The sequence below is a fragment of the Leucoraja erinacea genome, chromosome 29 (assembly GCF_028641065.1).
Source record: "Leucoraja erinacea ecotype New England chromosome 29, Leri_hhj_1, whole genome shotgun sequence".
NCBI classification, from domain to species: Eukaryota; Metazoa; Chordata; class Chondrichthyes; order Rajiformes; family Rajidae; genus Leucoraja; species Leucoraja erinaceus.
In genome coordinates, this window is record NC_073405.1 from 13,511,010 (window position 1) to 13,536,678 (window position 25,669).

At 42.5% G+C, this 25,669-nt stretch overlaps 1 protein-coding gene across 1 annotated transcript in view; it reads left to right on the forward strand.

The window, feature by feature from the left end:
• mau2 (MAU2 sister chromatid cohesion factor) overlaps positions 1-25,669 on the forward strand; it is a 54,689-nt gene that overhangs the window by 2,829 nt on the left and 26,191 nt on the right. The window contains exons 2-8 of the mRNA XM_055658648.1: positions 9,317-9,334; positions 10,114-10,179; positions 14,478-14,573; positions 16,094-16,188; positions 18,266-18,293; positions 19,564-19,719; positions 20,048-20,194. Coding sequence (XP_055514623.1) covers positions 9,317-9,334; positions 10,114-10,179; positions 14,478-14,573; positions 16,094-16,188; positions 18,266-18,293; positions 19,564-19,719; positions 20,048-20,194 — 606 coding nt within the window. The remainder of the gene's footprint in view (positions 1-9,316; positions 9,335-10,113; positions 10,180-14,477; positions 14,574-16,093; positions 16,189-18,265; positions 18,294-19,563; positions 19,720-20,047; positions 20,195-25,669) is intronic.

The window sequence follows — 25,669 nt, forward strand, 5'->3', positions numbered from 1 at the left end:
TGAGAGAGATCAGAGATGGTCTTACCCGCTCGCTTCCTGGCCCTTGCAGTGCACAGTTCGTCAATGTGGGGGGGGGGGTGAGGTTGCAGCCAAGAACCTTTTCAGCTAATCAAATGATTCGCTGATGCCTCTGGCTGTCATGCTTGGATATATTCCATAGATCCACTTCCCTCTGTGTAGAAAAACCTGCTTCTGGAGTCCCCTTTCAATCCTTCCCCTCACACCTGTGCCCTCTAGTTTTAGACTAACCAATCCTGGGAAAAAGACTCTGATCATTCACCTTATCTATACCTGTCATGATGTTATGTACTTCTGTAAGGTCACCCCGCAACCTTCTATGCCCAGGTAAAACAACACCAGCTTACTCAAACTATCTGTCCAGGCAACATAATTGTAAATCTTTTTCACATCCTTTCCAGCTTGATAAATGCCTTGCTGTAGCTGGCGAACTGGGCACAACACTCCAATTACCGTCTCATCAATATAGTTGTAACATGACATCCCATCTCTTGTGCTCAGTGCCTTGACTGATGAAGCCAAACACCTCCTTCTGCACTGTATCTACCTGGGAAGTATTTTATAAGTATGTTCTTGCACCCCTATGTGTCTCTGTTCTACAATACTCTCCAGGGCCTGCCGGTTATTCAATGTCCTGCCCTGCTTTAACTTCCCAAATGTATTCCATCAGCCATTCTTGGTCACCTTTTCTGTTTGATCTAGATCCTGTTATACTATTAGATAATCTTCAACACTCTCCACAATACCACCAGCTTTTGTGTCGCCTGCAAATTTGCTAATCGTGCCACATTCATTCTCATCCAAATAGTTAGTATAAGAAGACGATAACAAGGGACCAATCTCTGTCCTTTACTGTCAGTTAGTTTGGGGCTAGGGTTTGTTGTAAAGGCTTTGGTGACAGCTATTCTTTGGTGGTAGTAATAGGACCACCACCAGTTTATATGCATTCTGGCCTGATCAGGGGAGGAGGAGAAATAGGAGAATCCTATGCAGTCCATATTGGATATATTGGGACAGCATCTTAATTTAATGTCCTGTACTGAGTAAATAAATTATGTATTTCCACTGTACTTTCTCCAAAACGAGTGGGCAGGTCCCAAGTTTAATGTTTCTCCTTTTAACTATTGTTTTCTCGGTCAATGTGGCACTCCTTTAATGCTCCATTGAAGGTGATGGCCTGGGTTAGGTGCTGGAATCGGGGCTATTTCCTGATTTGGGATTAATGGTAGAAAACTGAAAGAGAATCGAAGGCATGATTTAGATAATCAGTGAGTGCACAGGCCAAGGCACTGTTAGGCTAATCCTATGGTAGGTTTGAACAATCCAGAAAAATATATAGAGAAAATACTAGTGCTAATTTTTTGTTGTGATTTGGGTGATGGAGGGAAGTTGGCATATTTTAAGAGAACTGAGAAAAACACTCATGGTAAAATTAAGTATATGTTTTTTGCCTTTGTCTTGTGTCCCGACTGTGTCACCCAGTATCACTAGGGATGTGGTCTGGCCCTTTCTTTCCAGTATTTTCTCGCATATGTGAGAATGGAGGAGGGAGATGGCAAATATTCCATTTATTGTGACAAAAGCAAGCTCTTCCCATTCTGAGCACAACTATGTGGAATTCTACGTTGATTAAATGTGAACCAACAGCCCACAGTGCACTGGTTATAAACACTAGCACTTATTCACTATTGCCCAGATTTATTTTAATTCTCTTGCTAGATATTAGAATTTCTTGATGGTTCTGTTTTAGAACAGCACATGAACAGACCCTTAGGTCCACAATGTCTGTGTCAAACATGATGCCAAGATCAACTCTTATATGCCTGCACATAATCTATATCCCTCCCTTCCCTGCATATCCATACTACCACCCCCGGCAATGTGTTCCAGGCACTCACCACCCTCTATGGGTAAAAAAAAAACACTTGCCATGCACATCATCTTTAAATTCTATTCCTCTCACTTTAAACCTATGCCCTTTATATTTAATATTTCCATCCTGGGGAAAAAAAGTTCTGACACTATTTATGCCTCTCATTATTTTATATACATCTTTCAGGTCTCCCATCAACCTCTGATATTTCTAATCTAAATCTAAACAATCTAAATCTGTCCAACCTCTCCTTGTAGCTAATATCCTCTAATCGAGACATCAACTGGTAATTAAATGTCTCTCTGCTATAGCACGCCTACATTTTTCTGTGAATTGCATATCAAAACATTTTTATTTGATATACCTGGAAACTGAATTCTTATGTGATATATTCATTAAAATTTAACATCCTCATATTTTTATATGTCTGTCATTTTGAAAATGGATAAATGATGAGGCGTTTTATTTGAAAAGCATTTATCAATAATTTGTTTTGTGAAAAATAATGATTAGAACCATCTATTTAGCTCGTTCTGCCTGTACACGTACATTGACTTCAGAAATAGTTGCTCAATCGCGTGTTTTTTACATGAGTCCTTTCATATTGTTAGCTGCTTACGCCAAAGAGATATGTGTGACAATGTGTCACAGATCTTGATGAACGTTCTTGTATCTGTTGCTTTTGTGCTCAGTTCTTTATCAGTTCCCTGGTTCTATAGTTACCAGGGAAGTAAAGTAAAATTGATGTCGTGTACAACTGTTTGTATGCTAAGGTTAAGGACCAAACTTGCTTTGTCTAGCCTAGTGATCACAAATTTTTAAGCCATCCGACTGGAATTTTTGATGTGACTCGTGTTTCAGTGGTGAACCTATTCAAATTTGTTGCTCTCAGTCATCTGAAGTAGTTTCGGTCTTGTAAGATTATTGTGATTTGAGTTTACTGTTGTCCTATGTGGTTTTTGCATGCTTGCAGTTTGCAATTTGTGGTCTTTGGTCTTGCATAAAGTTGGGCATTTGTTCTCTCCTGGGATTTGCAATCAGGCAAGATAATTCACTATATAAAGGATATTAAGTGATGTTTCAGAATATCCATTCAGAATGCAATTCTTTATTAACCAAGGCCACTACTGTTTTCCTGCTAGAACCGCGCACAATTTCTTAGACCATAGTTGGAGCACCGCATGCAGTTCCTACAGTATTGTTCAGTTCTGTGCAATTCACCGCAGTAGTCTCAGTGCTGGAGTAAATCAACAGGTCCATGTTCTCCAGGGATGCTGTCTGACCTACAAAGTTTCTCTGGCACTAATGTCCTTTTGTGTGTTAACATCTGCAGTTCCTGGTTTCTACAAGCTATAAGAAATGGTTGGAAAAACTTGGATTATTTTCTCTAGAATGTCAGAGGGTGACATGCTAGAGGATTATAAAATTATGAGCGACATCGATAGGATCCTATCCTATCTGTGGCCAGGGTAGAATTGTCAAATACGAGAGGGCCTACGTAGATGTGCATGGCAAGTTTATTTCACAGAGTGCACTGCCAGTGGAGATTGTGCAAGGAAATATAATAGCAGCATTTAAGGCATTTAGACAAGCATATGAACAGACAGGGAATGGAGGGATATGGGCCATATGCAGGCAGATAGGCAGTTTAAATTTGGCGTCATGTTTGGCACAGATTTTTGGCAGAAGATCCTGCTCTATGTCCATTTATTTAATGGCTCACCAAACCACTTCAAGAAAGGTGAGGAATAGGCAATTAAATCTAATCTTACCAGTGAAACCCAAGTCCTGAAAATTTAATTAAAAATACAAGCTTGATGTAATCGCGTACGTGTGCATCACGCACTTACAGATGTGGGATAATATTGGATTCTGAAATGGTCCCTCTTGGGGAAAACGTTAACATTGTCTTTCCAAGTCCATGTTATACCTAACAGTATATTGGGGGTGAGGGGAGAATGTTAAACTTGCTTTCGGAAATATGTTTAAACTAAGCCGGAATGCTGTTGAACAAATACCAAATTATGTAGCAGTTTCAAATAGTTCAGGTTAATATGACATATTCCATGTCCTGCACTGGTGCCATGGTTGTTTTTTGACAACTGTCACCTGTTGCTTTCCAGTCAGCTGCTTTTGGGCCTGCTGTGACCTGTGTGTTCATTTTACAGAATAATCTTCTGGGGGAAAAGGTAACTTGTTCTATGGACTGCATCCTTGTCCCTAGTAAAGTGTTTTTTAATGAATAGAAACTGCCGATGCTGGTTAACAAAAACAGGCACCAAGTAATGGAGTAACTCAGCGGGACTTACTCCAGCACTTTGGCTATTTTAACATGTAGTTTACTTTTAGGCAATATGGTTGGGTTTTTTTTAAGTCTGCGTTGTGTGAAAACCTTGGTGGGTTCTGTCCTTGAACCAAACAGTCCATGTATTCGTGGAGTCATACAGCAAGGAAATACACCCTTCAGCCCAACTCGTCCGTGTCGGTCAAGATGTCCCATCTAAACTAGTCCCATTTGCCTGTCTTTGGCTTGCTAAACCATTCCTATCCATGTACCTGTCCAAGTGTCTTTTAAATGCTGCAGTAGTACCTGCCTCAACCACCACCTCTGGCAGTTTGTTCCGTATACCCACCACCCTCCAGTATTCCCCCGGATCCTATTAAGTTTTGCCCTTCTCATGCCCTCCGAAACCTTTTGTCCTCTGGTTCTGCCGTGGATAGAAGGCTGTGTGTGTACGTTAACCCCCCCCCACATGATTTTATACATTATATGATCACCCATTCTCCTGCATTCCAAGGAATAAATTCTGAAAAGGATCTCAACTCAAAACGTCACATATTTCTTCTCTCCAGAGATGCTGCCTGTCCCGCTGAGTTACTCCAGAATTTTGTGTCTACCTTCGATTAAACCAGCATCTGCAGTTCTTTCCTGCACAATAAAGTTCTAGACTGCCTAACCTTTCTGTACAGCTCAGGCCCTCGAGTCCTGCATCTTGAAGAAGATCTTGTAAATCTTCTCTACACTCTGCGGATTAATGACATCAGTGCTGATGCTGTTCTTCTAATGACTCGACCTATTGAAACAGAATAGCAATTTGGCTAAGATCTTTCAGCTAGTAGTCTACTGCGATTTCTAAATCTTTCCCTCTTGTGATTTGCCAGTTGGTTTCACTTAACAATTGCAAGAATAAAGTGAAACGTTTCATGCATTAAAACCCATGTCAACTTTGTGGTCAGTAGGCTATTTAATAGGGTTTATTAATCTGTTGCCCAATCATTATGATCTGAAACGGCTTACAAAAGCTGAAATTTAGCAGCTCATTAAATCATAGAATCATATCATTTGGAAACGGGCCCTTTGGCTCATTGTGTCTATGCTGGTCATCAAGTACCTGTCTATACTAATCCTATTTTTCAGCATTCGGCCCAGAACTTTTGAAGCCATCCACTCCGGCAATATATTCAAGATTTCAACCACAGCTGGGATGAAAAAAATAATTATCCGTTCTTCTCAAAAACTCCTGCCTCTTACCTTAAACCTAACCCTGGATATAGACATGACTGCGAAATAGAAATGTTTCTCACTGTCTGCCCTTTCTATGCCCCTCTTAATTATATATCAGTTGGGTAACTGCTCAACCTCCTTTCCCTTCAAAGCAATCAAACCCAGCTTATTTGTCTCGTATAATTAAAATGTTCCATAATGAATTCCTGTTGAATGTCCTCTGCACCTTCGACAATGCATATCCTTTGGTGGTCAGAATTGTCTCATTAATTTGAGATTTTTTAATCTCTCCAAATTGAGTTTTTTAACGAGGTAATCAAGAAGATTGAAAATGGCAATAGAACTTTGTTTATGTGGACTTTAACAAGGTCTTTGACAAGTTACTGCATCGTAGCCCGATCTGGAAGCTCGGATCATATGCGATCTAACCTTCAATTGGGTACAAAATTGTCTTCAATGGTAGGAAACCGAGGGTAGCGGAATGGGGCCTATGCTTGCGGACAACACTAAAATAAGTGGTATAGTGGAGAATGAAGAAGGTTATCTGCGATTACAATGGGTCACTGGGCCAATGGGCAAAGGAACGGCAGACAGTTTAATTGAGATAAATGAGAGGTGTTTCATTGTGGTAGGACATACCTGGGCTGGATTTGCGCAGTAAATGGTAGACCCTGAGGTGTGCTGTAGAACATGAGAACTAGGTTCACAGGTACATAGTTTCATAAATGTGTGACCTGAGTGGATAGGGTGGTAAAGAAGGTGTTTCCATGCTGTATTACTCTGATTCGCATTGCACATATTAGTCCAACTGTGACCTAACCGATGAGCACCAAGCCTTAATCTCAATCACAATTACTGATTTCATCACTTAATGGCTGTCTGCCTTCCACAGCCCCCAACCTTATCGTTTCCCAGACCAGCGCAGCTCGTTTTTACCTTCTCCCCAAAATCCACAAACACAACTGCCCTGGCAGACCCATTGTTTCTGCCTGCTCCTGTCCCATGGAAATGATATCCACGTACCTCGACACCACCCTATCTCCCCCCCCCCCCCAGTCCAATCTCCCCAGACCTATGTGCAAGATACCTCACATGCCCTTCGTCTCTTCAATGACTTCCACTTTCCGAGCCCCCATATTTACTATGGACGTTCAGTCACTCTACACCTCCATCCCCCATCAGGAAGGCGTTAAAGCCCTCCATTTCTTACTCGACGGCAGAACCATCCAATTTTCCTCTAGTAACTCTCTACTCTGCCTATTGGAGCTGGTCCTCGCCCTCAACAACTTCTCCTTTGACTCCTCCCACTTCCTCCAATTCCAAGGCATAGCTATGGGCACCTGCATAGGCCCCAGCTATGCCTGCCTCTTTATAGGGTCCGTTGAACAATACCTGTTCCAGGCGTACACTGGCCCTATCCCCGAACTCTATCTTCATTACATTGATGACTGCATCGGTGCTACCTCCTGCACCCATGCAGAACTCATGGACTTCATCAATTTCACCACCAATTTTCATCCTGTACTCAAATTTACTTGGACCATCTCTCCCCTTTCTTGATCGCATAGTCTCCATCACAAGAACGAGACTATTGACTGAAATCTATTACACTCCCACAACTATCTCAACTACACTTCCCACCCTGCTTCCTGCAAAGACTATCGCCCTACTCCCAATTCCTCTGCCTAGGCGGTAGGCGGCGCGGCTCTGGCCAGCAGCGGCCTCTGCAGCCTGTCCGCGTTTTTATTATTTTTTGTCTGTGTTTTTATGTAGTTTTTGTTATTTTATGTTGGGGTGTGTGTGTGGGGGGATGGGGGTGGGGTGGGGGGGGGGGGGGGGAAACTTTTGAATCTCTCCCTGCACTGGAGACCCGACCTTTTCTCGTCGGGTCTCAGGTGTCGTTGAGGCCGCAACGAGGAGCGGCCTCCAACGGGAAGAAGCCGGGGACTCTGGTGCCGACTCACCGTTGCCGTCGCGGAGCTGGCCGAGACCGGAGCGGGTGGAGCGGTGGAGGAGCGCTGCTGCTGCTGCTGCTGCTGCTGAGTCGGTGGCTGCTGCTGCTGCTGCTGAGTCGGAGGCTGCTGCTGCGGGTCTGCGGACGGCGGGAACCGGGAGCCCGCAGCTCCCTGGAGGGAGACCGCTTTTTCGGGGCTCCTGCAACGGCGTCTTCCCCCGCCCGAGTTGCGGGGTCGAAGAGCTCCTGGAGCGGGGCCCAACACCATTGCCCCGCGTGGCTGGAACGGCCGCGGGACTTTGCGAGCACACACCGGGGGCTCCAACACCAAGACCCGGTGTGCGACCTCGCACCACCCGGCGTGGCTTCAATGGCCGCGGGACAATCGCCATCGCCAGCCGGGGGCTTTGACTTTGACTCTGACATCGGGGGGGGGGGGAGGGGGCGGGGGGGAGAAAAGTTTTTTTGCCCTTCCATCACAGTTATGTGATGGATGTTTATGTTAAATGTAATTATGTTGTGTCTGGGGTCTATTTGTGTGTAATGTATGGCTGCAGAAACGGCATTTCGTTTGGACCTCCAGGGGTCCAAATGACAATTAAATTGACTCTTGAGTCTCTTGACTCTATGCCGCATCTGCACCCAAGATGAGGTGTTCATACTAGAACATCCGAAATGTCCTCATTCTTTAGGGAACGGGGGATCCCCTCTCCCATCATGGATGAGGCCCTCACTCGTGTCTCCTCGGTACCCAGCAGCTCTACACTTGCTCCCCTTCCCCCTAGCCCTCACTCGTGTCTCCTCGGTACCCAGCAGCTCTACACTTGCTCCCCTTCCCCCTAGTCACAACAGTCCCCCTAGTCCTTATCGTCGCATTCAACACATAATCCTCCGAAATGTCCGCCACCTCTAATGGGATCCTACCACAAGCCACGTTTTCCCATCTCCTCCCCTTTCCGCCTTCGGTAGAGACTGTTCCCTCCGCAATTCCCTGGTTAACAGCGCTTCCCATCCACTCCCCAGGTACCTTCCCATACAACTGCAGAAGATGTTACACCTGTCACTGTACGTCTGTCCAGGGATCCCGACAGTCCTTTCAGGTTAGGCAGAGGTTTACTTGCTCCTCCAACCTCACTTTTCTGTCTCCGTTGTTCAAGATGTGGACTCTTGCGGCTAAACAGTAGTTTGCATCTTGCAGTGTATCTGTATTTCTGTTCATGATTTTTCTGTGGACAGTGGTCATTGACACATCCACACCTGACTCCTGAAGAGTGTTTCTGATTGTTGGACAGGTGTTTGGGGATTTTTTCTTCGATATGGAGAGAATTCTTCTGTCATCAGCTGTGGAGGGCTTCCTTGGCCTGCTAGCCCATTTGCGATTAGTAAGCTCACCAGTGCTCTCTTTCTTCTTAATTATGTTCCAAACAGTTGATTTCAGTAAGCCTAAGGTTTGGCTGATGTCTCAAACAGTTTTATTCTTGTTTCTCAGTCTCATAATGGCTTATTTGACTTTCATTGGAACAACTTTGGTCCTCATGTTGATAAACAGCAATAAAAGTTTCCAAAGGTGATGGAAAGACTGGAGGAAAGACTAGGTGCTGAGAGCACTCTTATACCTGCATTAAGGGGGCAATTAAACACACCTGAGCGATTACAAACACCCTTGAAGCCATGTGTCCCAAACATTATGGTGCTCTGAAATTGGGTGAGGTGGTGGGGGGAACCGATGTATAAACATTGCTGTAACCTCTACATGGTGAAACAAAAATGTATAATTAAAATCTGACAATGTGCACTTTAACCACATGTGATTAAAAAAAAAATATATATATATATATTACAAATCTCAAATTGTGGAGTAGAGACAAATAAATGATGGGTCTTTGTCCCAAACATTATTGAGGGCACTAAGTTTAATTTATTGCAACGTAACCAATATGACTAATTGTGTTTTCTTCTTTTTCAGTGGTTAATATCCCAACAAGTATCCTTTTTATCCAAAACAAATTCACGAGTGAGTAGCTGCTAGCTGATCAGTGGCCAGGCTGAAGAGGTGTTGCTATTCTTAATTTGATTCTTGTTAATCAAATACACCTTTAACTTAAAAAAAAAAAAAAAATGTTTTTGTCTTCTATTCTCCTGGAGTTTCATGCCTGGTTTCACATCTTCTCTGGCATAGTGTGTGTTTTTTTTGTTGCTAGTTCTCAATTTTTTTACCCCCACAAGATTTACTGGGGGGGATGGGGGTGGAAGAAGTGAACCAGGACCGTGCTTCGTTCTCAGTGAGATCTGTTTGCCAGGGTGTTCATTTTGCAGTTGCTCCTTAACAATTCTAACTGTTACGTTTGGCCAATTATTTTGATTGTAGTCACAAGTCATCTTGCATAGAACACAGTGTTGGAGTAACTCAGGGGGTCAGACAGCATATCTGGAAGGCAACGTTTAGGTGATTTCACCAGGTTGAAGAAGGGTCGTGAATGGAAACAATGGTTATCTATGTCCTCCAGAGATGCTGCCTGACCGGCTGTGTTACTCCAGCAGTGTTCTACGCAGTTATTTTGATTTCTTTATGCCTGATGTTTGAAATTGTACAACCGGCAAGTTTCCGGTTAACATTGTTGAAATGTATACATTAGTTCTTCAACATTCTTCCTTCTGAACTAATGATGCAATTATTTTTGGAAAAGGGAGAGGGAAGAGTGCATGAAAGCAACCATGTTTAAACAGTTTGAATTTGATGCATCCTTAACCAGCATGTGTTAGATTCCACAGTTTGAAGATATCAAATTTGAAGCAGCCAGCCTTCTCTCAGAGTTATATTGCCACCAGGTAAGAAAAATAATCTATTTTTAGCTTTTTATGCATTCATAAGAGGAAATTAAGACTTGATGTATTCAATATGCTAGAAATAGAACAATGCTGGAAACATTCAGCAAGTCAGCATCTCTGGAAGGAGACTATTTGAACTGGAAAAGAGAATGATATTTTAAATTGCAACGATTGTGGCTGCAGGATAGATGGAACAAAGGGAATGTTAGTGCTAGGTTGAGACCAGATTAATGGGGCCTTTGGATGAATTACAGTTTTTCCTGTGTTATATGTCAATAGTAGATCTGTAGCATGCGCTCAGCACATCCCGTTGCAGTAATTGAGAGAGTAAAACAGAGCTGAAATCTCAGGTGGATGAGTTACAGTAGAAATGACCAGTTCTAACATGGAAAGAGGAAGTAACTTGCCTCTCGTTGGGGAATTCATCACTGAGTCCAATCTGCTCGGGTGGAAGATGAGGTGTTGTTCGTCAAGTTTTGTTAGGCTTCGTTGTAGTGTGTTTGGAGGCTGTAGAAATCGTTTGGAGTGGGACGGAAATTAAAGTGCCAGGTAAGAGGATGCTCAGGATTGCTCCTGCAGACCAACGTCTGCAATGGTTTCCTCGGTATAGAGGTGTCCACATTGTGAATTCTGAACGTAATGTGCTAGATTGGAAATAGTGCAAGTGAATCATTGTATCACCTGGGAAGATGATTTGGATTGACAGAAAAGGAATTGCCGATGCTGGAATCTTGAGCAAAACACTGTGCTGGGTTAACTCGGCAGTTCAGGCAGCATCTGTGATGGGAATGAACAGATGACCTTTCAAGTCTGGGTCCTTTTGACTGTTACTTCAACACTTTGTGTTTTGCTCAAGCCGGTTTGGTTCCCTGATGGTGGGAAGGGTAGAGTTGAAAGGGCAGATGTTGCATCTTCTTGGGTTGCATGAAAAAATGCCACAAGACAGGGCATGGATGGTAGGGAGAACACTGTGGTCCCAGGTGTCTCAAAAGAAACATTGCCTTTAAAACACTGAATGGGGTGGGAAAGGGAGTATGTGTTTGGAGTTTTGTTGAAGCCAGCAGAAATTGTGAAGTTAATTTACATTGGTTTCATAGCTATTTCTCAGTACTTTACACTTGATGATTATGTCTGATAAAATGAGTAACATGGATCAAATCAAAATGTACTTTACCATTTGCTTACAGGAATGAGTCCAGTAGGAGGTCATAAAATTGCTTTGTTCCCTGTTCCTCCTCCAGAGATACTGAAGGAATTAATTGTACACTTCAATACCTTTAAACGCCACTGTATTCATTGCCATTGAAGCAATGTGGCTTTTAAAATCTTCATTGTTTTAAGTAAAGTTCTGTTTTTTTGTGCGCATTTTATGATTTCTTTGAGTGTGCAGGATTATAGTGCTAAATGTTTTCAGTAAGTAGTAATTACAGGCCATTTAGTGCTGGAGACCATTAGTCTGTTTAAGAGGAGGAATTCTGGAATTGCAGGTAAATCATGGCACGTTGATTGAAAGTAGATGGTGGTATTGGAGATCCAGTTCTAGGGACCATTTCTGCTGATCGATTCAAGGATTGGAAATTATCTTGAAGGGAATTCTGTTGAAGATTGATAATCCAAAAATGAAAATACAGTTATTGTTTAGAAGAAGAAAAAGTAAACCACAAAGCTGGAGTGACAAAGTAGGTTAGTGGCAGGTGAATTTAATGTTTCCAAGTGTACAGTGATAGTTTTTTTTTACAGATAATAACAATAAATATACGTTGAATTAACTGGTATTGGTGATGCAGAAGAGTTTGGGTGTTTTGAGTTTCCTGTTAATGGAAACTGTTTTATAAAATCATTCAAACATGCAGGATTTGGAGATTTCTTTTCCTAAAAAAAAATAGAATTTAAAAGCAAAGCGATAGATAAAAAGCCTAGCTACAAGGCTGCATGTAACACCAGGGTTCACCCTCTGGGGAGGATATTGTGGTTTTTATAAAGGATATTACAAAGTTTATCTTCAATGTTTTTCTGTATAAGGAAGTACAGATGCGATCTCTTCAGAATGGTGTTAACGCCAGAAAATATTGTTTACATTTTAACCTTATGCCAGGGTGGAAAGGGGCAAATAATATAAATACAACTGATAATTCTGAAATGTGATGCCAAGGATTGAAGAATATATATGAAAAATTTATGAGTGAAACTAATGTTCACTTCTAGATTTTAAATCTCATCATCTTTTATCTCTCTGGTTGGGCTGCCTTTATTTTTAATCTTTTCCTGATTTTTCTGTGAATGGCTTTCTCTGATCTATCTTGTTGGCCTGTTGCTGGTTAAAAGTGTTTTTTCAGTCCTGCAGGGCTCTGTCTAATTTTAATTGGCAGTCAGAACTTGGACGCGAATCAGAAGCCAAGAAGGAACAGTTTATTTAAAAAATCCCAGAGCAAGCAACATGAAGCAGTTACTTACCAACAGTTTCTCTGGGCTTACAGTTCTTCCCAACTGGGAGTTAATGGATCCAGAACAGCCATTTTTATACAATGTGGATCTTTATTTTGAATTAATTGTCTTGTGGTTCCTTGGAATGGGATTAAATGAGCAGGAAGTAAGATGGCATGCATTTTTGCAAACAAGAGAAATTCCGTCTGACTGCTGTAATCCCAAACTAATTGATACAAATCTGTAAGGCATGCAAAGATTCATGAAGAAAATTTAAGCCACATGGGGAAGTCCGATCTGGAGTTGGAGGGAAACTTTTTTGGGGAGAGATGATGGAGTGAAGCAAGAGGGCAGAGTAGTAGGTCACCTGGAGAGGTTGTGACAGGCTACAAGGTGCAGAGCCCAAAACTAAATTGAGTCGAGAGCTTGATGTTTAAGAAAGAACTGCAGATGCTGGTAAAATCGAAGGTAGACACGAAATGCTGGAGAAACTCAGCGGGTGAGACAGCATCTATGGGGAGAAAGAATTAGCAAAGATTTTGAATTTTGAAAGCTACAATTAGAAGGAACCATTGTTTCAATTACTTGAGACCCTGGGAAAGAACATGTCGGTGTAGGAGACAATGTAGTGAATATGGATTTTACTGCAGGTAGGGCAAACAAACTGGAGTCTGAGAAGCACTCAGCCATTGAACAATTGAGAAAATAACGTGAGACTGCAACAAAAGAGTGGGGATAATCCTCTGGGAATGTTGGAGTAGGCCATTCAACCCGTGAAGTCTGATGTTGACTGATATGTACTGCAATCCATGTGTCTGCCTTTTGTATTCATTGTGCTCTTTGAATAAAAGGTTGTCGGACCAAATGACGAGTTATACAACTAGTAAAGCCGCTGTCTCAGCATCAGAGACCCAGGTTCAATCCTGACCTCTGGTGCCTGTGTGGAGTTTGCATGTTCTTCCTGTGATTGCTTGGTGTTCCACCTGGTGCTCAGATTTTCTGCCACATCTCAAAGTTGTGCATATTGGTAGGTTTACTAACGGTTGTAAATTGCCCCCTGTGTGTTGGTGTATGGTAGAATCTGGAGGGAGTTGAAGAGAATTTGGGAAGAATAAAAAATATGAATGTAGGATCAGTGTAAATGATTGGTTGCTGCAGACTTTGAGTTGAAGGGCATGTTTCCATGTTACATCTCTCCATGACTCTAAGCAATTGAAGCTTGTGGATGAGGGCTCCAAATTTTGATTGCAGCTCTGACGCATGTAGAAGTATTTCCTGACTTTAGTATTTGCTCTTTATATCGTGTTCAAAGATTTCCCAACCAGGAGGAATAGTTTCTCTTTGTACCTCATCACCAGGCAGTCACAGTGGCACAGCGGTAGGTAGAGTTGCTGCCTTACAGCAAAAATGCAGCGCCAGGGACCCGGGTTCGATCCCGACTACGGGTGCTGTCTGTATGGAGTTTATACATTTTCCCCGTGATCTGCGTGGGTTTTCTCCGAGATCTTCGGTTTCCTCCCACACCCCAAAGATGTACAGGTTTGTAGGTTAATTGGCTTGATAAAAATGTAAAATTGTCCAAGTTGGCGATATGCAGAGTACTGCCCTGCCGACTACAAAATTCAGAAGGTTCTCTTAAATGTCTTAAACACTGATTAGATCGTTCTTTAACTTTTTTTTAAATTGAAGGAAAGAGAAGCATTAATTTCAAGCTTACTCTGTCACTAGGAAGTTTTGTTACAGCCATTGTTCATTATAATGACTCCATGTGTTTCACATCTGGTTGCATGCCTCCGCTAATTGTGTCTCTGCTGGACGGTATTCTGGTATGCTTCACAAGTTTATTTAAAGCAATGATATTGTTTGGCTTTCAGAATCTGGTTGATTCAGCAAAACCACTTTTACGGAAAGCAATCCAGATCTCTCAGCAAACGCCTTACTGGCATTGTCGACTACTCTTTCAGCTTGCAGTAAGTATCTTCGGTTCTTTTGTGGTTATTGGGGGTTTCATGACATGCTTCAAGTCGTAGAAGTGTTGAACTAAGAGCTTCTCGGACTCAGAGTGTCAATGGGCAGTCTGACGACATTTTGGTCAGAAGTTTATAGGTTTGCCTCTAGTTACCTAGACCAAAGCTTGTGACTTCATGAATTCTGTATTCTTTTGCAAGGGTACAGCTACCAAAACAGTGGACCTCTGTTCTCACTATGTTTGTGGCTGTACATCACAGATCAATTATGGATCCAAGTCATATCTTGGTTAAATCTTCATGAAGAATGTTATTGTCAATTTAAATGTGATGGCACTCAGTGTCTGGTGTAGTATTGTTCCCAAGCACTGATTAATAAATAATTTTCTACGTGCTGTCTTCACTCTTTTGTCTGCGACCAATGAACGACTTGAATCATTTCTGATTTTAGGATACTCTTTGTAAATTATATCCAATGAAATATAATAAAGGTGAAAAAAATAGAAACAAATATTCCCACAAACCAGAGTGAAAAGTGATCTGGCTTTATTTTTTTAACTGATTTTTTTTTTGTTTGAACACCAGGTGATACATGGACACCTTGTTCTTTGAGATACTACCGTGGAGCCTTTGCCGGCCACTTCAAAAGGGATAGACAAGGTCTCGGCCTTCTCATTGAGAAAGATGGCACCTCTGGCAGCCAGGCTCAATCTCTGTTCTGTATAGGAATACACATAACTAGTAAAATAAGTAAAACACAGTGCTGGAGTAACTCGGTGGGTCAGACAACATCTCTGGAGAACACATTCTCCAGAGATGTTGCCTGACCTGCTGAGTTACTCCGCCACTTTGTCTTTTTTTTTTGTAAACCAGCATCGGCAGTCCTTTATATCTACACTGAACTAGTGGTTTCACTGGCAGTTAGCTGAGCAACTAAATCAGGAGAGACTGAACGCTTTCTTCCCTCACAGTAAGCATCCAGAGATCAGCAGCCTGAAATTCAGACAGATGTTTCCAGACTAAGATTTTCCAAAATAGTGCAAGGGATTAAAATGACTGGCTTCAAAACCATTTGCGTTTGAAATGTGGGAAATTGATAAATGAGTAGAACATGTTTACCCTCATCAGTGACCGAGAAGTAATTGCAAAGGTTTGGAAATAGGCCAGTAGGTTTATTGAGGAAAGAGAGTTACATAAATGAGTGACTGATTCAGTCTTTCTTTGGAATTTGCCAGTAACCCATGAATGAGGAGGTTATTGGGAAAGTTCACATTTGACTTTAGTATTTCATAATTGCTGAGGGAAATCACCCAAGGCTCCAATTAATGATCACTGATGGGCAGTTTCCAGACAATGCTTGTTGAGGTGACATGGTGATGGCTTCCAGCTGCCCCATCCACAACATTCCTTGTTGCTTGTTGGCTCCTAATGGATGAAGCTGATCTTCAGTGTTTCTATATTTTATAGAGCGATAAGAATGTGAAGTGACCCTTTATTTATTTTTTTGTTTCTATTTCTGGCAGCAATTGCACACGTTAGAGAAAGATTTGGTCTCGGCGTGTGATCTCTTGGGAGTTGGAGCTGAGTATGCCAGAGTAGTGGGATCAGAATACACAAGGTAAGACTCCCATCTCTGGGATTTAGATCCACAGATGAGGGAAACATAAGCAAATACATAATTATGCAATTTTTAAATAATCCCCTATTTGAAAAGATTGAATATTAGCGTTTATTTGGTTATCTCTGATTACATTTAATCCGACTTCTTGCTGGCGCTTTAACAGTACGGGAGATGGTGGCAGCTCAGTGATTATTACTAGACTGGTAATCCAGAGACTAAAGATCAAATCCGACAGTGACAACTGTGAAATTTAAATTTAGTGAATAATCTAGAATTTGGAAACAACTTTTTAATAATGCCTGCAAGAACTACTGGACTGTCATAAAACCCGCTGAGGGTGATAAATGAGGGAGAAAGGTGTAAGAAGGAACTGCAGATGCTGGTTTAAACTGAAGAAAGGCACAAAATGCTGGAGTAACTCAGCAGGACAGTCAGCATCTCGTCGGGTAACGGGAAACGAGAGATAAAGACAGTGATGTAGAGAGATATGAAACAAATGCATGAAAGATATGCAAAACAGTAACAATGATAAAGAAAACAGGCCGTTGTAAGCTGTTTGTTAGTTGAGAATGGGATCCTGGTGCAACCTGTGTGGGGGGAGGGATGGAGAGAGAGGAAGTGCAGGGGTTACTTTAAGTTAGAGAAATCAATATTCATACCACTGTGTTGTAAGCTGCCCAAGTGAAATTCCTCCAATTTGCGATTAGCCTCACTCTGACAATGGAGGAGGCCTAGGACAGAAAGGTCAGTGTGGAAATGGGGAGGGGAATTAAAGTGTTTGCCAACCGAGAGATCAGGTAGATCCAGGCGGACTGAGCGAAGGTGTTCAGGGAAACGATTGCCCAGTCTACATTTGGTATTGCCGATGTACAAGAGTCCACATCTTAAAAAACGGATACAGTAGATGCGATTGGAGGAGGTGAGAGTGAACCTCTGTCCAACCTCAAAGGACTGTCATGGTCCTTGGACAGAGTCGAGGGAGGAGTTATAGGGACAGACGTTGCAGTTGCAGGGGAAGGTACCTGGGGAAGGGGTGGTTTGGGTTGAGATGGGAGTAGCTAACCAGGGAGACCTGGAACGGTCGCGGTGGAAAGGGGTAGAAATGGGAAGATGTGACTCGTGGTGGGATCCCGTTGAAGGTGGCGAAAATGTCGGAGGATTTTGTATTGTATGCAGGATTGATTGGGTGAAAGGTCAGGACTAGGGTGACTCTGTCCCTGTTGCACCTAGGAAAAGGGGTAGCAAGGACGGAGCTGCTAGGTACCAAGGAGACACGTGTGAGGGCCTCATCTATGTTCCCTAAAGTATGAGGACATCTCCAATGTCCTAGTATGGACCACCTCATCTTGGACGTAGATGCGGCTTGGACGGAGGAATTGGGAGTCGGGGTTCTTGGTTCTTGGTTTCTTGGTCTTTGCAGGAAGCAGGGTGGGAAGAAGTGGAGTTGAGATGGTTGTGGGAGTCAGTGTGTTTGTAATAGACGTCATTCGATAGTCTCTCTCCTGTAATGGAGATGGTGAGATCAAGAAAGGGGATGGAGGTGTTGAGGATGGTCCAAGTGGATTTGAGTTCAGGATAAAATTGGTTGGTGAAGTTAATAAGTCCATGAGTTCTGCATGGGTGAAGGAGGCAGCACCGATGCAGTCGTTAATGTCATCTGTTATCCTTTTCTGGATGGTGTTGGATTCCATTCCCATTTTGTGTGGTTAATTCTTAAATGACACCTCATTCGAGAATAATTTGGGATTGGCAATAAATGCTGACCTTGCCAACAAAGTTCAGATCCCCAAAAATAAGTAAAAAATAGTCCTTGACATTGGCGAGTCTGGAGTACCTTTTCGGTCAGACTGGGTAGAGTTGATGTAACAGCTTGTCTGAAAATCAGCAGCCTAAAAGCAGGAGCAAACCCTTGCACCATTCTGAGACTTCACCCTGGACTCTCTGATCAAGTCTCTGAAGTAGGATTCTGGAAAATCATGATGAATTTGTCCCTTCAATTTCTAGCCTAGATTAATTTTTTGCATGTTTATTACTGAACTAAATATCTAATTGGAAATCTAAACCTCTCTTGCAGAGCACTCTTCCTCTTAAGCAAAGGCATGGTAAGTGTTTTTAATTTAGATAATTAGTTATTGACTTTATTAGTATACTCATCGCAGCTCTAAATATTGAAACTGGTAAGCCCATCATTGTAGAGCCCAACCCTAGTTGTACTTCATTTCCAATCCTCTCAGCCTGTGCATAGTTTCACATTTGTTTGTCCAATCATGCTGAATGACCCAAAATTTCCTTCCAGAGTGGTATCACGAAATCCATTGTCTTTAGTCTTGTTACTAACTCTGTCCCCTTGCCATGGACTCCATCCCTCTGGAAACTTTGTGTAATTGCCCGGACCAGTCAAGTTATTGATTTGATGCTGAGTTGCAGTCCAGACCACATCTGCATCAGCTCAGCAGTTGTCTAATTCTATCTCTGCCTCGGCCTCTTTACAATTGAAACTCTAATCCACATCAGAGATGTCTCTAAACATCACTCTCATAATTCACAACCAGCTTGCTTCTTTCTTTCTACTGTAAGCTTTGTGTCATTTGAAATGCTGTTGCCCACATTGTAATTCACATTGAGTTCATTTCACCCATACACCCGAGCTTCTTCATTATACTGGTTCCTTTTCTTAATCTCCTGATTGTATTTTTTTTCTTGGAGATATATCTGATGTAGTTAGTCCAAATGGACTGGAATGATTTTATTAATAGCTCTTGGTCACTTCCACAGTGTGCAAGTGAAAGCTAGAGCAGGATCTTGACAGTTGTATCACCCTGCTTTTCTGGTGACTCTGTCGAGGCATGTGTGAATAATGGCCAAATTAAGGATAATGGGACGTGTGAAATCTTAATTGCAGTGGAGAACTTTTTGGGGCATAAAGAAATGAAGGAAAATGTATGATGAAGGAGATTAAATGTCATACTGGTCCTTAAGTAGGACTTGAACTGATCAGGGCAGAATATTAGCACTGACTGTACAGTGGTGTGTACACTGGCAGTGAAAGAGCAGAAAGTGCTGCTGCCTCGTAACTCCAGGGTCTTGGATGCTACCTGTGTGGAGTTTGCATCTTCTCCCTGTGATCGTATGAATTTCTGCTGGGTGTTCCATTTTTTTTCAACCTTAGCCTGGTATGTTAATTGGCAATTGTTTCTAGCCCTTAATCCAGTTAAGAGGCAAAAGCACCATAGGGGAGTTGATGAGCATGTGTGAGAGAATAAATTACAGGGTGACGGCAATAATGCCGTGAGCAGCGGGAGTGTTGGGATAATCTCTGATTATTTGTTGTAGCTGTAATTTTTAAATGTTATGTTCCCTATTGGTCCCCAGCTGCTGTTGATGGAACGGAAACTGCAAGAGGTTCATCCTCTGTTGACTCTGTGTGGCCAGATTGTAGAGAACTGGCAGGGTAACCCCATACAGAAAGAGTCTCTACGTGTCTTCTTTCTGGTACTACAAGTCACACACTACCTGGATGCAGGGCAGGTGAGAAAAGCAAATTCATCTACACCCATCCACATTATACCGTTTCAGATGTAGTGCTACTGTTGTTGGTTACTGGAACGTGCACCTTGTGCATCTTGTTGTTGGTTACTGGCACGTGCACCTGTGCATTGTAGACTTGCATGAATTGCACAACGGAGCATTGAAACTAGTCGGATGTGATGCAGCCATACATATAATTGCTTGATTTAGTATGCAACTGAATACTGTATGATACTTGCATAAAGTAAAATGTACTATTTTTAGATCCCCAGCATTTTTGTCAAACAAAAGCATTGTTAAGTAACAGCCAATGTGTACTCATCTTCAGGTCAAAAGCGTGAAGCCCTGCCTGAAACAGTTGCAGCAGTGTATTCAAACCATCTCCACGCTACATGATGACGAGATCTTGCCCAGTAATCCCGCAGACCTCTTTCACTGGCTACCCAAGGAGCATATGTGTGTCCTGGTCTATCTGGTATGGAAGTATTTCATCCTACATTCTTCTGGGGTGTTGGGTTAGTGAGAAGAGAAGCAGCCAGCCATTGATGTCTTCACACCACCTCCAGTCAATGAGGTCCTGGCTGACTGCCACCTTCTGGCACCAAGCGGTATCACTTGATTCTCTTAACATTGCAAATATATTGGTCTCCGTCTTAATGGGTTGTGCTACCACACGTCACATCCCATTCGGGAAGAAAATTCTTAAGTTTCCTTACTCTCAATTTGAAGATTTTTTGTTTTCATCTCGTCCTGTAATAGCTGACTCCTTTGTTTGAGATTGTAACCTTGATTTTTAGATTCTTCAGCACGATTGTCCCTGTATCTAACCTGTTAAATCTGGTGAATATTTTGTCTGTTTCAATAAGATTATGCCTCATTCTTACAGACATAATTTAGATTATAGGCCCACTCTGCAATCTCCTCTTGACAAATTGCCAGCCACCCAGAAATCTGAAGAACATTGGGTTCTCAACATAGGTGGGTTCATCAGACTGATGCCTCAGTAACATGTACATCCTTCCTTTAGGTAGAGGCATCAGACATGTACAGTTTTCCAGCTGTTTCACAATTCCAGTAAGATGATTTGCTCTCTCGTTTGCATCTGCTTGCAATAAGGTTCAGCATAATATTTGCCCTTCAAATAGTTTTGCTGTGCCTACTTGTTAATACTAAATGATTTATATATAAGAACATCCAGGTACCTATATACCATCACCATTTAGACATTGGACTAATTGTGCAGGAGTAGGCCACTTGGCCCTTCGAGCCAGCACCGCCATTCACTATGATCATGGCTGGTCATCCACAATCAGTACCCCATTCCTACCTTCTCCCCATATCCCTTGACTCTGCTATCTTTAAGAGCTCTATCTAAAGCTTGAAAGCATCCAGAGAACCAGCCTCCACTGCCCTCTGAGGCAGAGAATTCCACAGACTCACAACTCTCTGTGTGAAAAAGTATTTCCTCATCTCCTTTCTAAATGGTTTACCCCTTATTCTTAAACTGTGGCCCCTGATTCTGGGCTCCCCCAACATTGGTAACATGTTTCCTGCCTCTAGCGTGTCCAAACCCTTAATAATCTTATATGTTTCGATAAGATCCTCTCTCATCCTTTTAAATTCCAGTATACAAGCCCAGCCGCTACATTCTATCAACATATGACAGACCCTGCATCCCGGGAATTAACCATGTGAACCTACGCTGCACTCCCTCAATAGCAAGAATGCACTCCCTCAATAGTAAAAATTGTACTTTTCTATTTTTACTCCCAAAGTGGATGGAGTTCCACATATTTTATCTGTCAAGTCAAATATGATGTTCCTTCCATAACTTCTGGCAAATCTGTCCAGCTATTAGCATCTTTGACCATGTGGCAAGATAATTCACTTGTAGCTGCTTTAAAACAAAGGTAGCTGCCATTGTATTGAGAGTATGCCTCTAGAACAGGTCGTGAAGCCCTTTCTGGAGCACAGTAACCCCGGTGTTGCAGTGGTAGAGGTGCCACGATGAGATATTATACCCAGTGCCAAGTGCCTTGTCAAGTAAATAGACGAGACTCTAGCTCCATTTCAAGAAATAGGGAGCTTTGGCCAATATTCATCTCTCAAATAGCACCAGATGGTCTCCTGGTACCAACCCCCCGAGTGTGTCGTTCAGTCTTTGGCATGGGATCTACAGTTCCACCATGGCCTCAGACAGGGAATGGAGATGATCCTGAGCATGGGGCAAGGGCTTGAATATGATGTTCCCCTGTCTCTGCATCACTGTTAAATAGCCTGATAATAATTGTTGGCTCGGGGCACATTTTCAAAGCGGGTCACACAAATGCAGTGCTTCTTATATAGGAAAATATCCCCAGGCATTGCACAGAATAGTATTCATTGAGAAACTGGGTAATGGATGCAGGAGTATAGAAACATAGAAACATAGAAATTAGGTGCAGGAGTAGGCCATTCGGCCCTTCGAGCCTGCACCGCCATTCAATATGATCATGGCTGATCATCCAACTCGGTATCCCGTACCTGCCTTCTCTCCATACCCCCTGATCCCCTTAGCCACAAGGGCCACATCTAACTCCCTCTTAAATATAGCCAATGAAGTGGCCTCAACTACCCTCTGTGGCAGAGAGTTCCAGAGATTCACCACTCTCTGCGTGAAAAAAGTTCTTCTCATCTCGGTTTTAAAGGATTTCCCCTTTATCCTTAAGCTGTGACCCCTTGTCCTGGACTTCCCTAACATCGGGAACAATCTTCCTGCATATAGCCTGTCCAACCCCTTAAGAATTTTGTAAGTTTCTATAAGATCCCCTCTCAATCTTCTAAATTCTAGAGAGTATAAACCAAGTCTATCCAGTCTTTCTTCATAAGACATCCCAGGAATCAGTCTGGTGAACCGTCTCTGCACTCCCTCTATGGCAATAATGTCCTTCCTCAGATTTGGAGACCAAAACTGTACGCAATACTCCAGGTGTGGTCTCACCAAGACCCTGTACAACTGCAGTAGAACCTCTCTGCTCCTATACTTAAATCCTTTTGCAATGAAAGCTAACATACCATTCGCTTTCTTTACTGCCTGCTGCACCTGCATGCCTACCTTCAATGACTGGTGTACCATGACACCCAGGTCTCGCTGCATCTCCCCCTTTCCCAATCGGCCACCATTTAGATAATAGTCTGCTTTCCTGTTTTTGCCACCAAAATGGATAACCTCACATTTATCCACATTATACTGCATCTGCCAAACATTTGCCCACTCACCCAGCCTATCCAAGTCACCCTGCAGTCTCCTAGCATCCTCCTCACAGCTAACACTGCCCCCCAGCTTAGTGTCATCCGCAAACTTGGAGATATTGCCTTCAATTCCCTCATCCAGATCATTAATATATATTGTAAATAGCTGGGGTCCCAGTACTGAGCCTTGGGGTACCCCACTAGTCACTGCCTGCCATTGTGAAAAGGACCCGTTTACTCCTACTCTTTGCTTCCTGTTTGCCAGCCAGTTCTCTATCCACATCAATACTGAACCCCCAATGCCTTGTGCTTTAAGTTTATATACTAATCTCTTATGTGGGACCTTGTCGAAAGCCTTCTGGAAGTCCAGATACACCACATCCACTGGTTCTCCCCTATCCACGCTACTAGTTACATCCTCGAAAAATTCTATAAGATTCGTCAGACATGATTTACCTTTCGTAAATCCATGCTGACGTTGTCCAATGATTTCACCACTTTCCAAATGTGCTGCTATCCCATCTTTAATAACTGACTCTAGCAGTTTCCCCACTACCGATGTTAGACTAACTGGTCTGTAATTCCCCATTTTCTCTCTCCCTCCCTTCTTAAAAAGTGGGGTTACGTTTGCTACCCGCCAATCTTCAGGAACTACTCCAGAATCTAAAGAGTTTTGAAAGATTATTACTAATGCATCCACTATTTCTGGAGCTACTTCCTTAAGTACTCTGGGATGCAGCCTATCTGGCCCTGGGGATTTATCGGCCTTTAATCCATTCAATTTACCCAACACCACTTCCCGGCTAACATGGATTTCACTCAATTCCTCCAACTCCTTTGACCCGCGGTCCCCTGCTATTTCCGGCAAATTATTTATGTCTTCCTTAGTGAAGACGGAACCAAAGTAGTTATTCAATTGGTCCGCCATATCCTTGTTCCCCATGATCAACTCCCCTGTTTCTGACTGCAAGGGACCTACATTTGTTTTAACTAATCTCTTTCTTTTCACATATCTATAAAAACTTTTGCAGTCAGTTTTTATGTTCCCTGCCAGTTTTCTTTCATAATCAAGCTCCCTTGGAACTGTTAATCTTTGTTTTTATTAAGACGAGGGAGGTATACAGGAGAAAAACCCTTGTTCAGGTAGAGGGTAAAATCACACCATTCGCATCAACAAAGATCCTGCACTTCATTATATGTCGAGCATGCACATCCCTTCCTGCGGGCTGCTCCAGAACATTAGTAACGGCACCCGCTGAGTTTCGCCAGCAATTTTGTGTACCATTAGTAACGGGGATTGGGAGTTGGCTACTCGTCCCGCCAGTCTGCCCCTCCTTCAGGAACATCATGGACGATCCTCTACATCGACACTTCAAACCTGCCTGATTCCCACATCTCCTTCACTTAATCGATGTCCAGACATTTATTGATCTTAGTTTTAAATATGCTCACCAGCACTAACGTCCACAGTTCTCTGTGGTAAGAATTCAATTGTTTCAGAGCCCTTTTAGTTTAGTTCAGCTCTTCAGGTAAACAACTTTTCACTCCTCTTGATGCTCTCCTGCAGCATCCATCTTGTATGACTGTGCTCTCCACTTCTAAACTCTGTAAGCTCCCACCATTAATGTTCTCTTTAAAATTCTACTGCATCTCTCTGAGATTGTACAGTACACTTCCATACTCTAGAAAATACAGGTATGTCTCGCCCTTTTAAGGATTTCTCCCCATCCAACAATCTATCAAGAGAACCAATTAGCTTTAATATGTTATAATTGTAATAACTGGTGGAGAATCCTCATTTGTTCTAGTTTACTTCTCACGCCAGCTGTCTGAATGAGATTGTCAGACTGTGCCAGAGTCCTGTCATGTTAACTTTAAATTCCAGTCATCCTGTGCCTGAAGGGAAATGCTAATGCAAGATGAAACTGCATTGAGTAACTTTTGCCGCCTAGTGGACAGAAATATACTGTAACACTGAGATGAAGACCCAGAATTCCCTCAGAGCTGATCCCTGCTCTCCTGCCCAATACTCCACCTTCCACAGGTATACAGTGCTCACGGGGAAGCTGGCTTTAAACTGATTAGCCATGACCATCTGATCGTAAATTCCAGAGAACACTCAAACTCAATAAATGACAAATCAAAACCTGTTTTAAAAAAATAAATGTGCTTTTGCACTCATTATTGATATTAAAATATTAAATTAGTTCCATCACTTCAAAAAAAATGTAAGCTACTGAAACTTGCTCGGCTCCCTTGAAATTACGCTCTCTCAGGTCTTCTCTGGCACTATGAGAAACTGGTGAGAGTTTGTGCTACACTGCTGGACTTCATTAGTAGATGCTTTCTTTCTCATCGAAAATTAGGATGAAACTTTTCTGTCGTTGTTCACTTTAATAGAAACAGCCAGATGTTGAGACTCCGGCCTGATGGAGCTGGGTAAGATTTGGTGCTAGTATACACTCATTGCCTGTCTTTACGGGAGGAAATCTCCAACCAGAATCTGGGGATGGAACTCTCCTGAACCTGTCTAAGAGTCTCCCAGACTGGGATGTAAAGCTGGAGAATTGAAATCATGGATAGAAACTACTTTGCCAGTACCTGATCCCTGGAACTTGTCAGCTCTTTCTTGGCCCTTTCAGGACAATGCAAGTTAAGTATTTTATGAACGTGATCTAATTGTGATACTTTAACTAATGTGAGCTGCCTCGGCTAACTC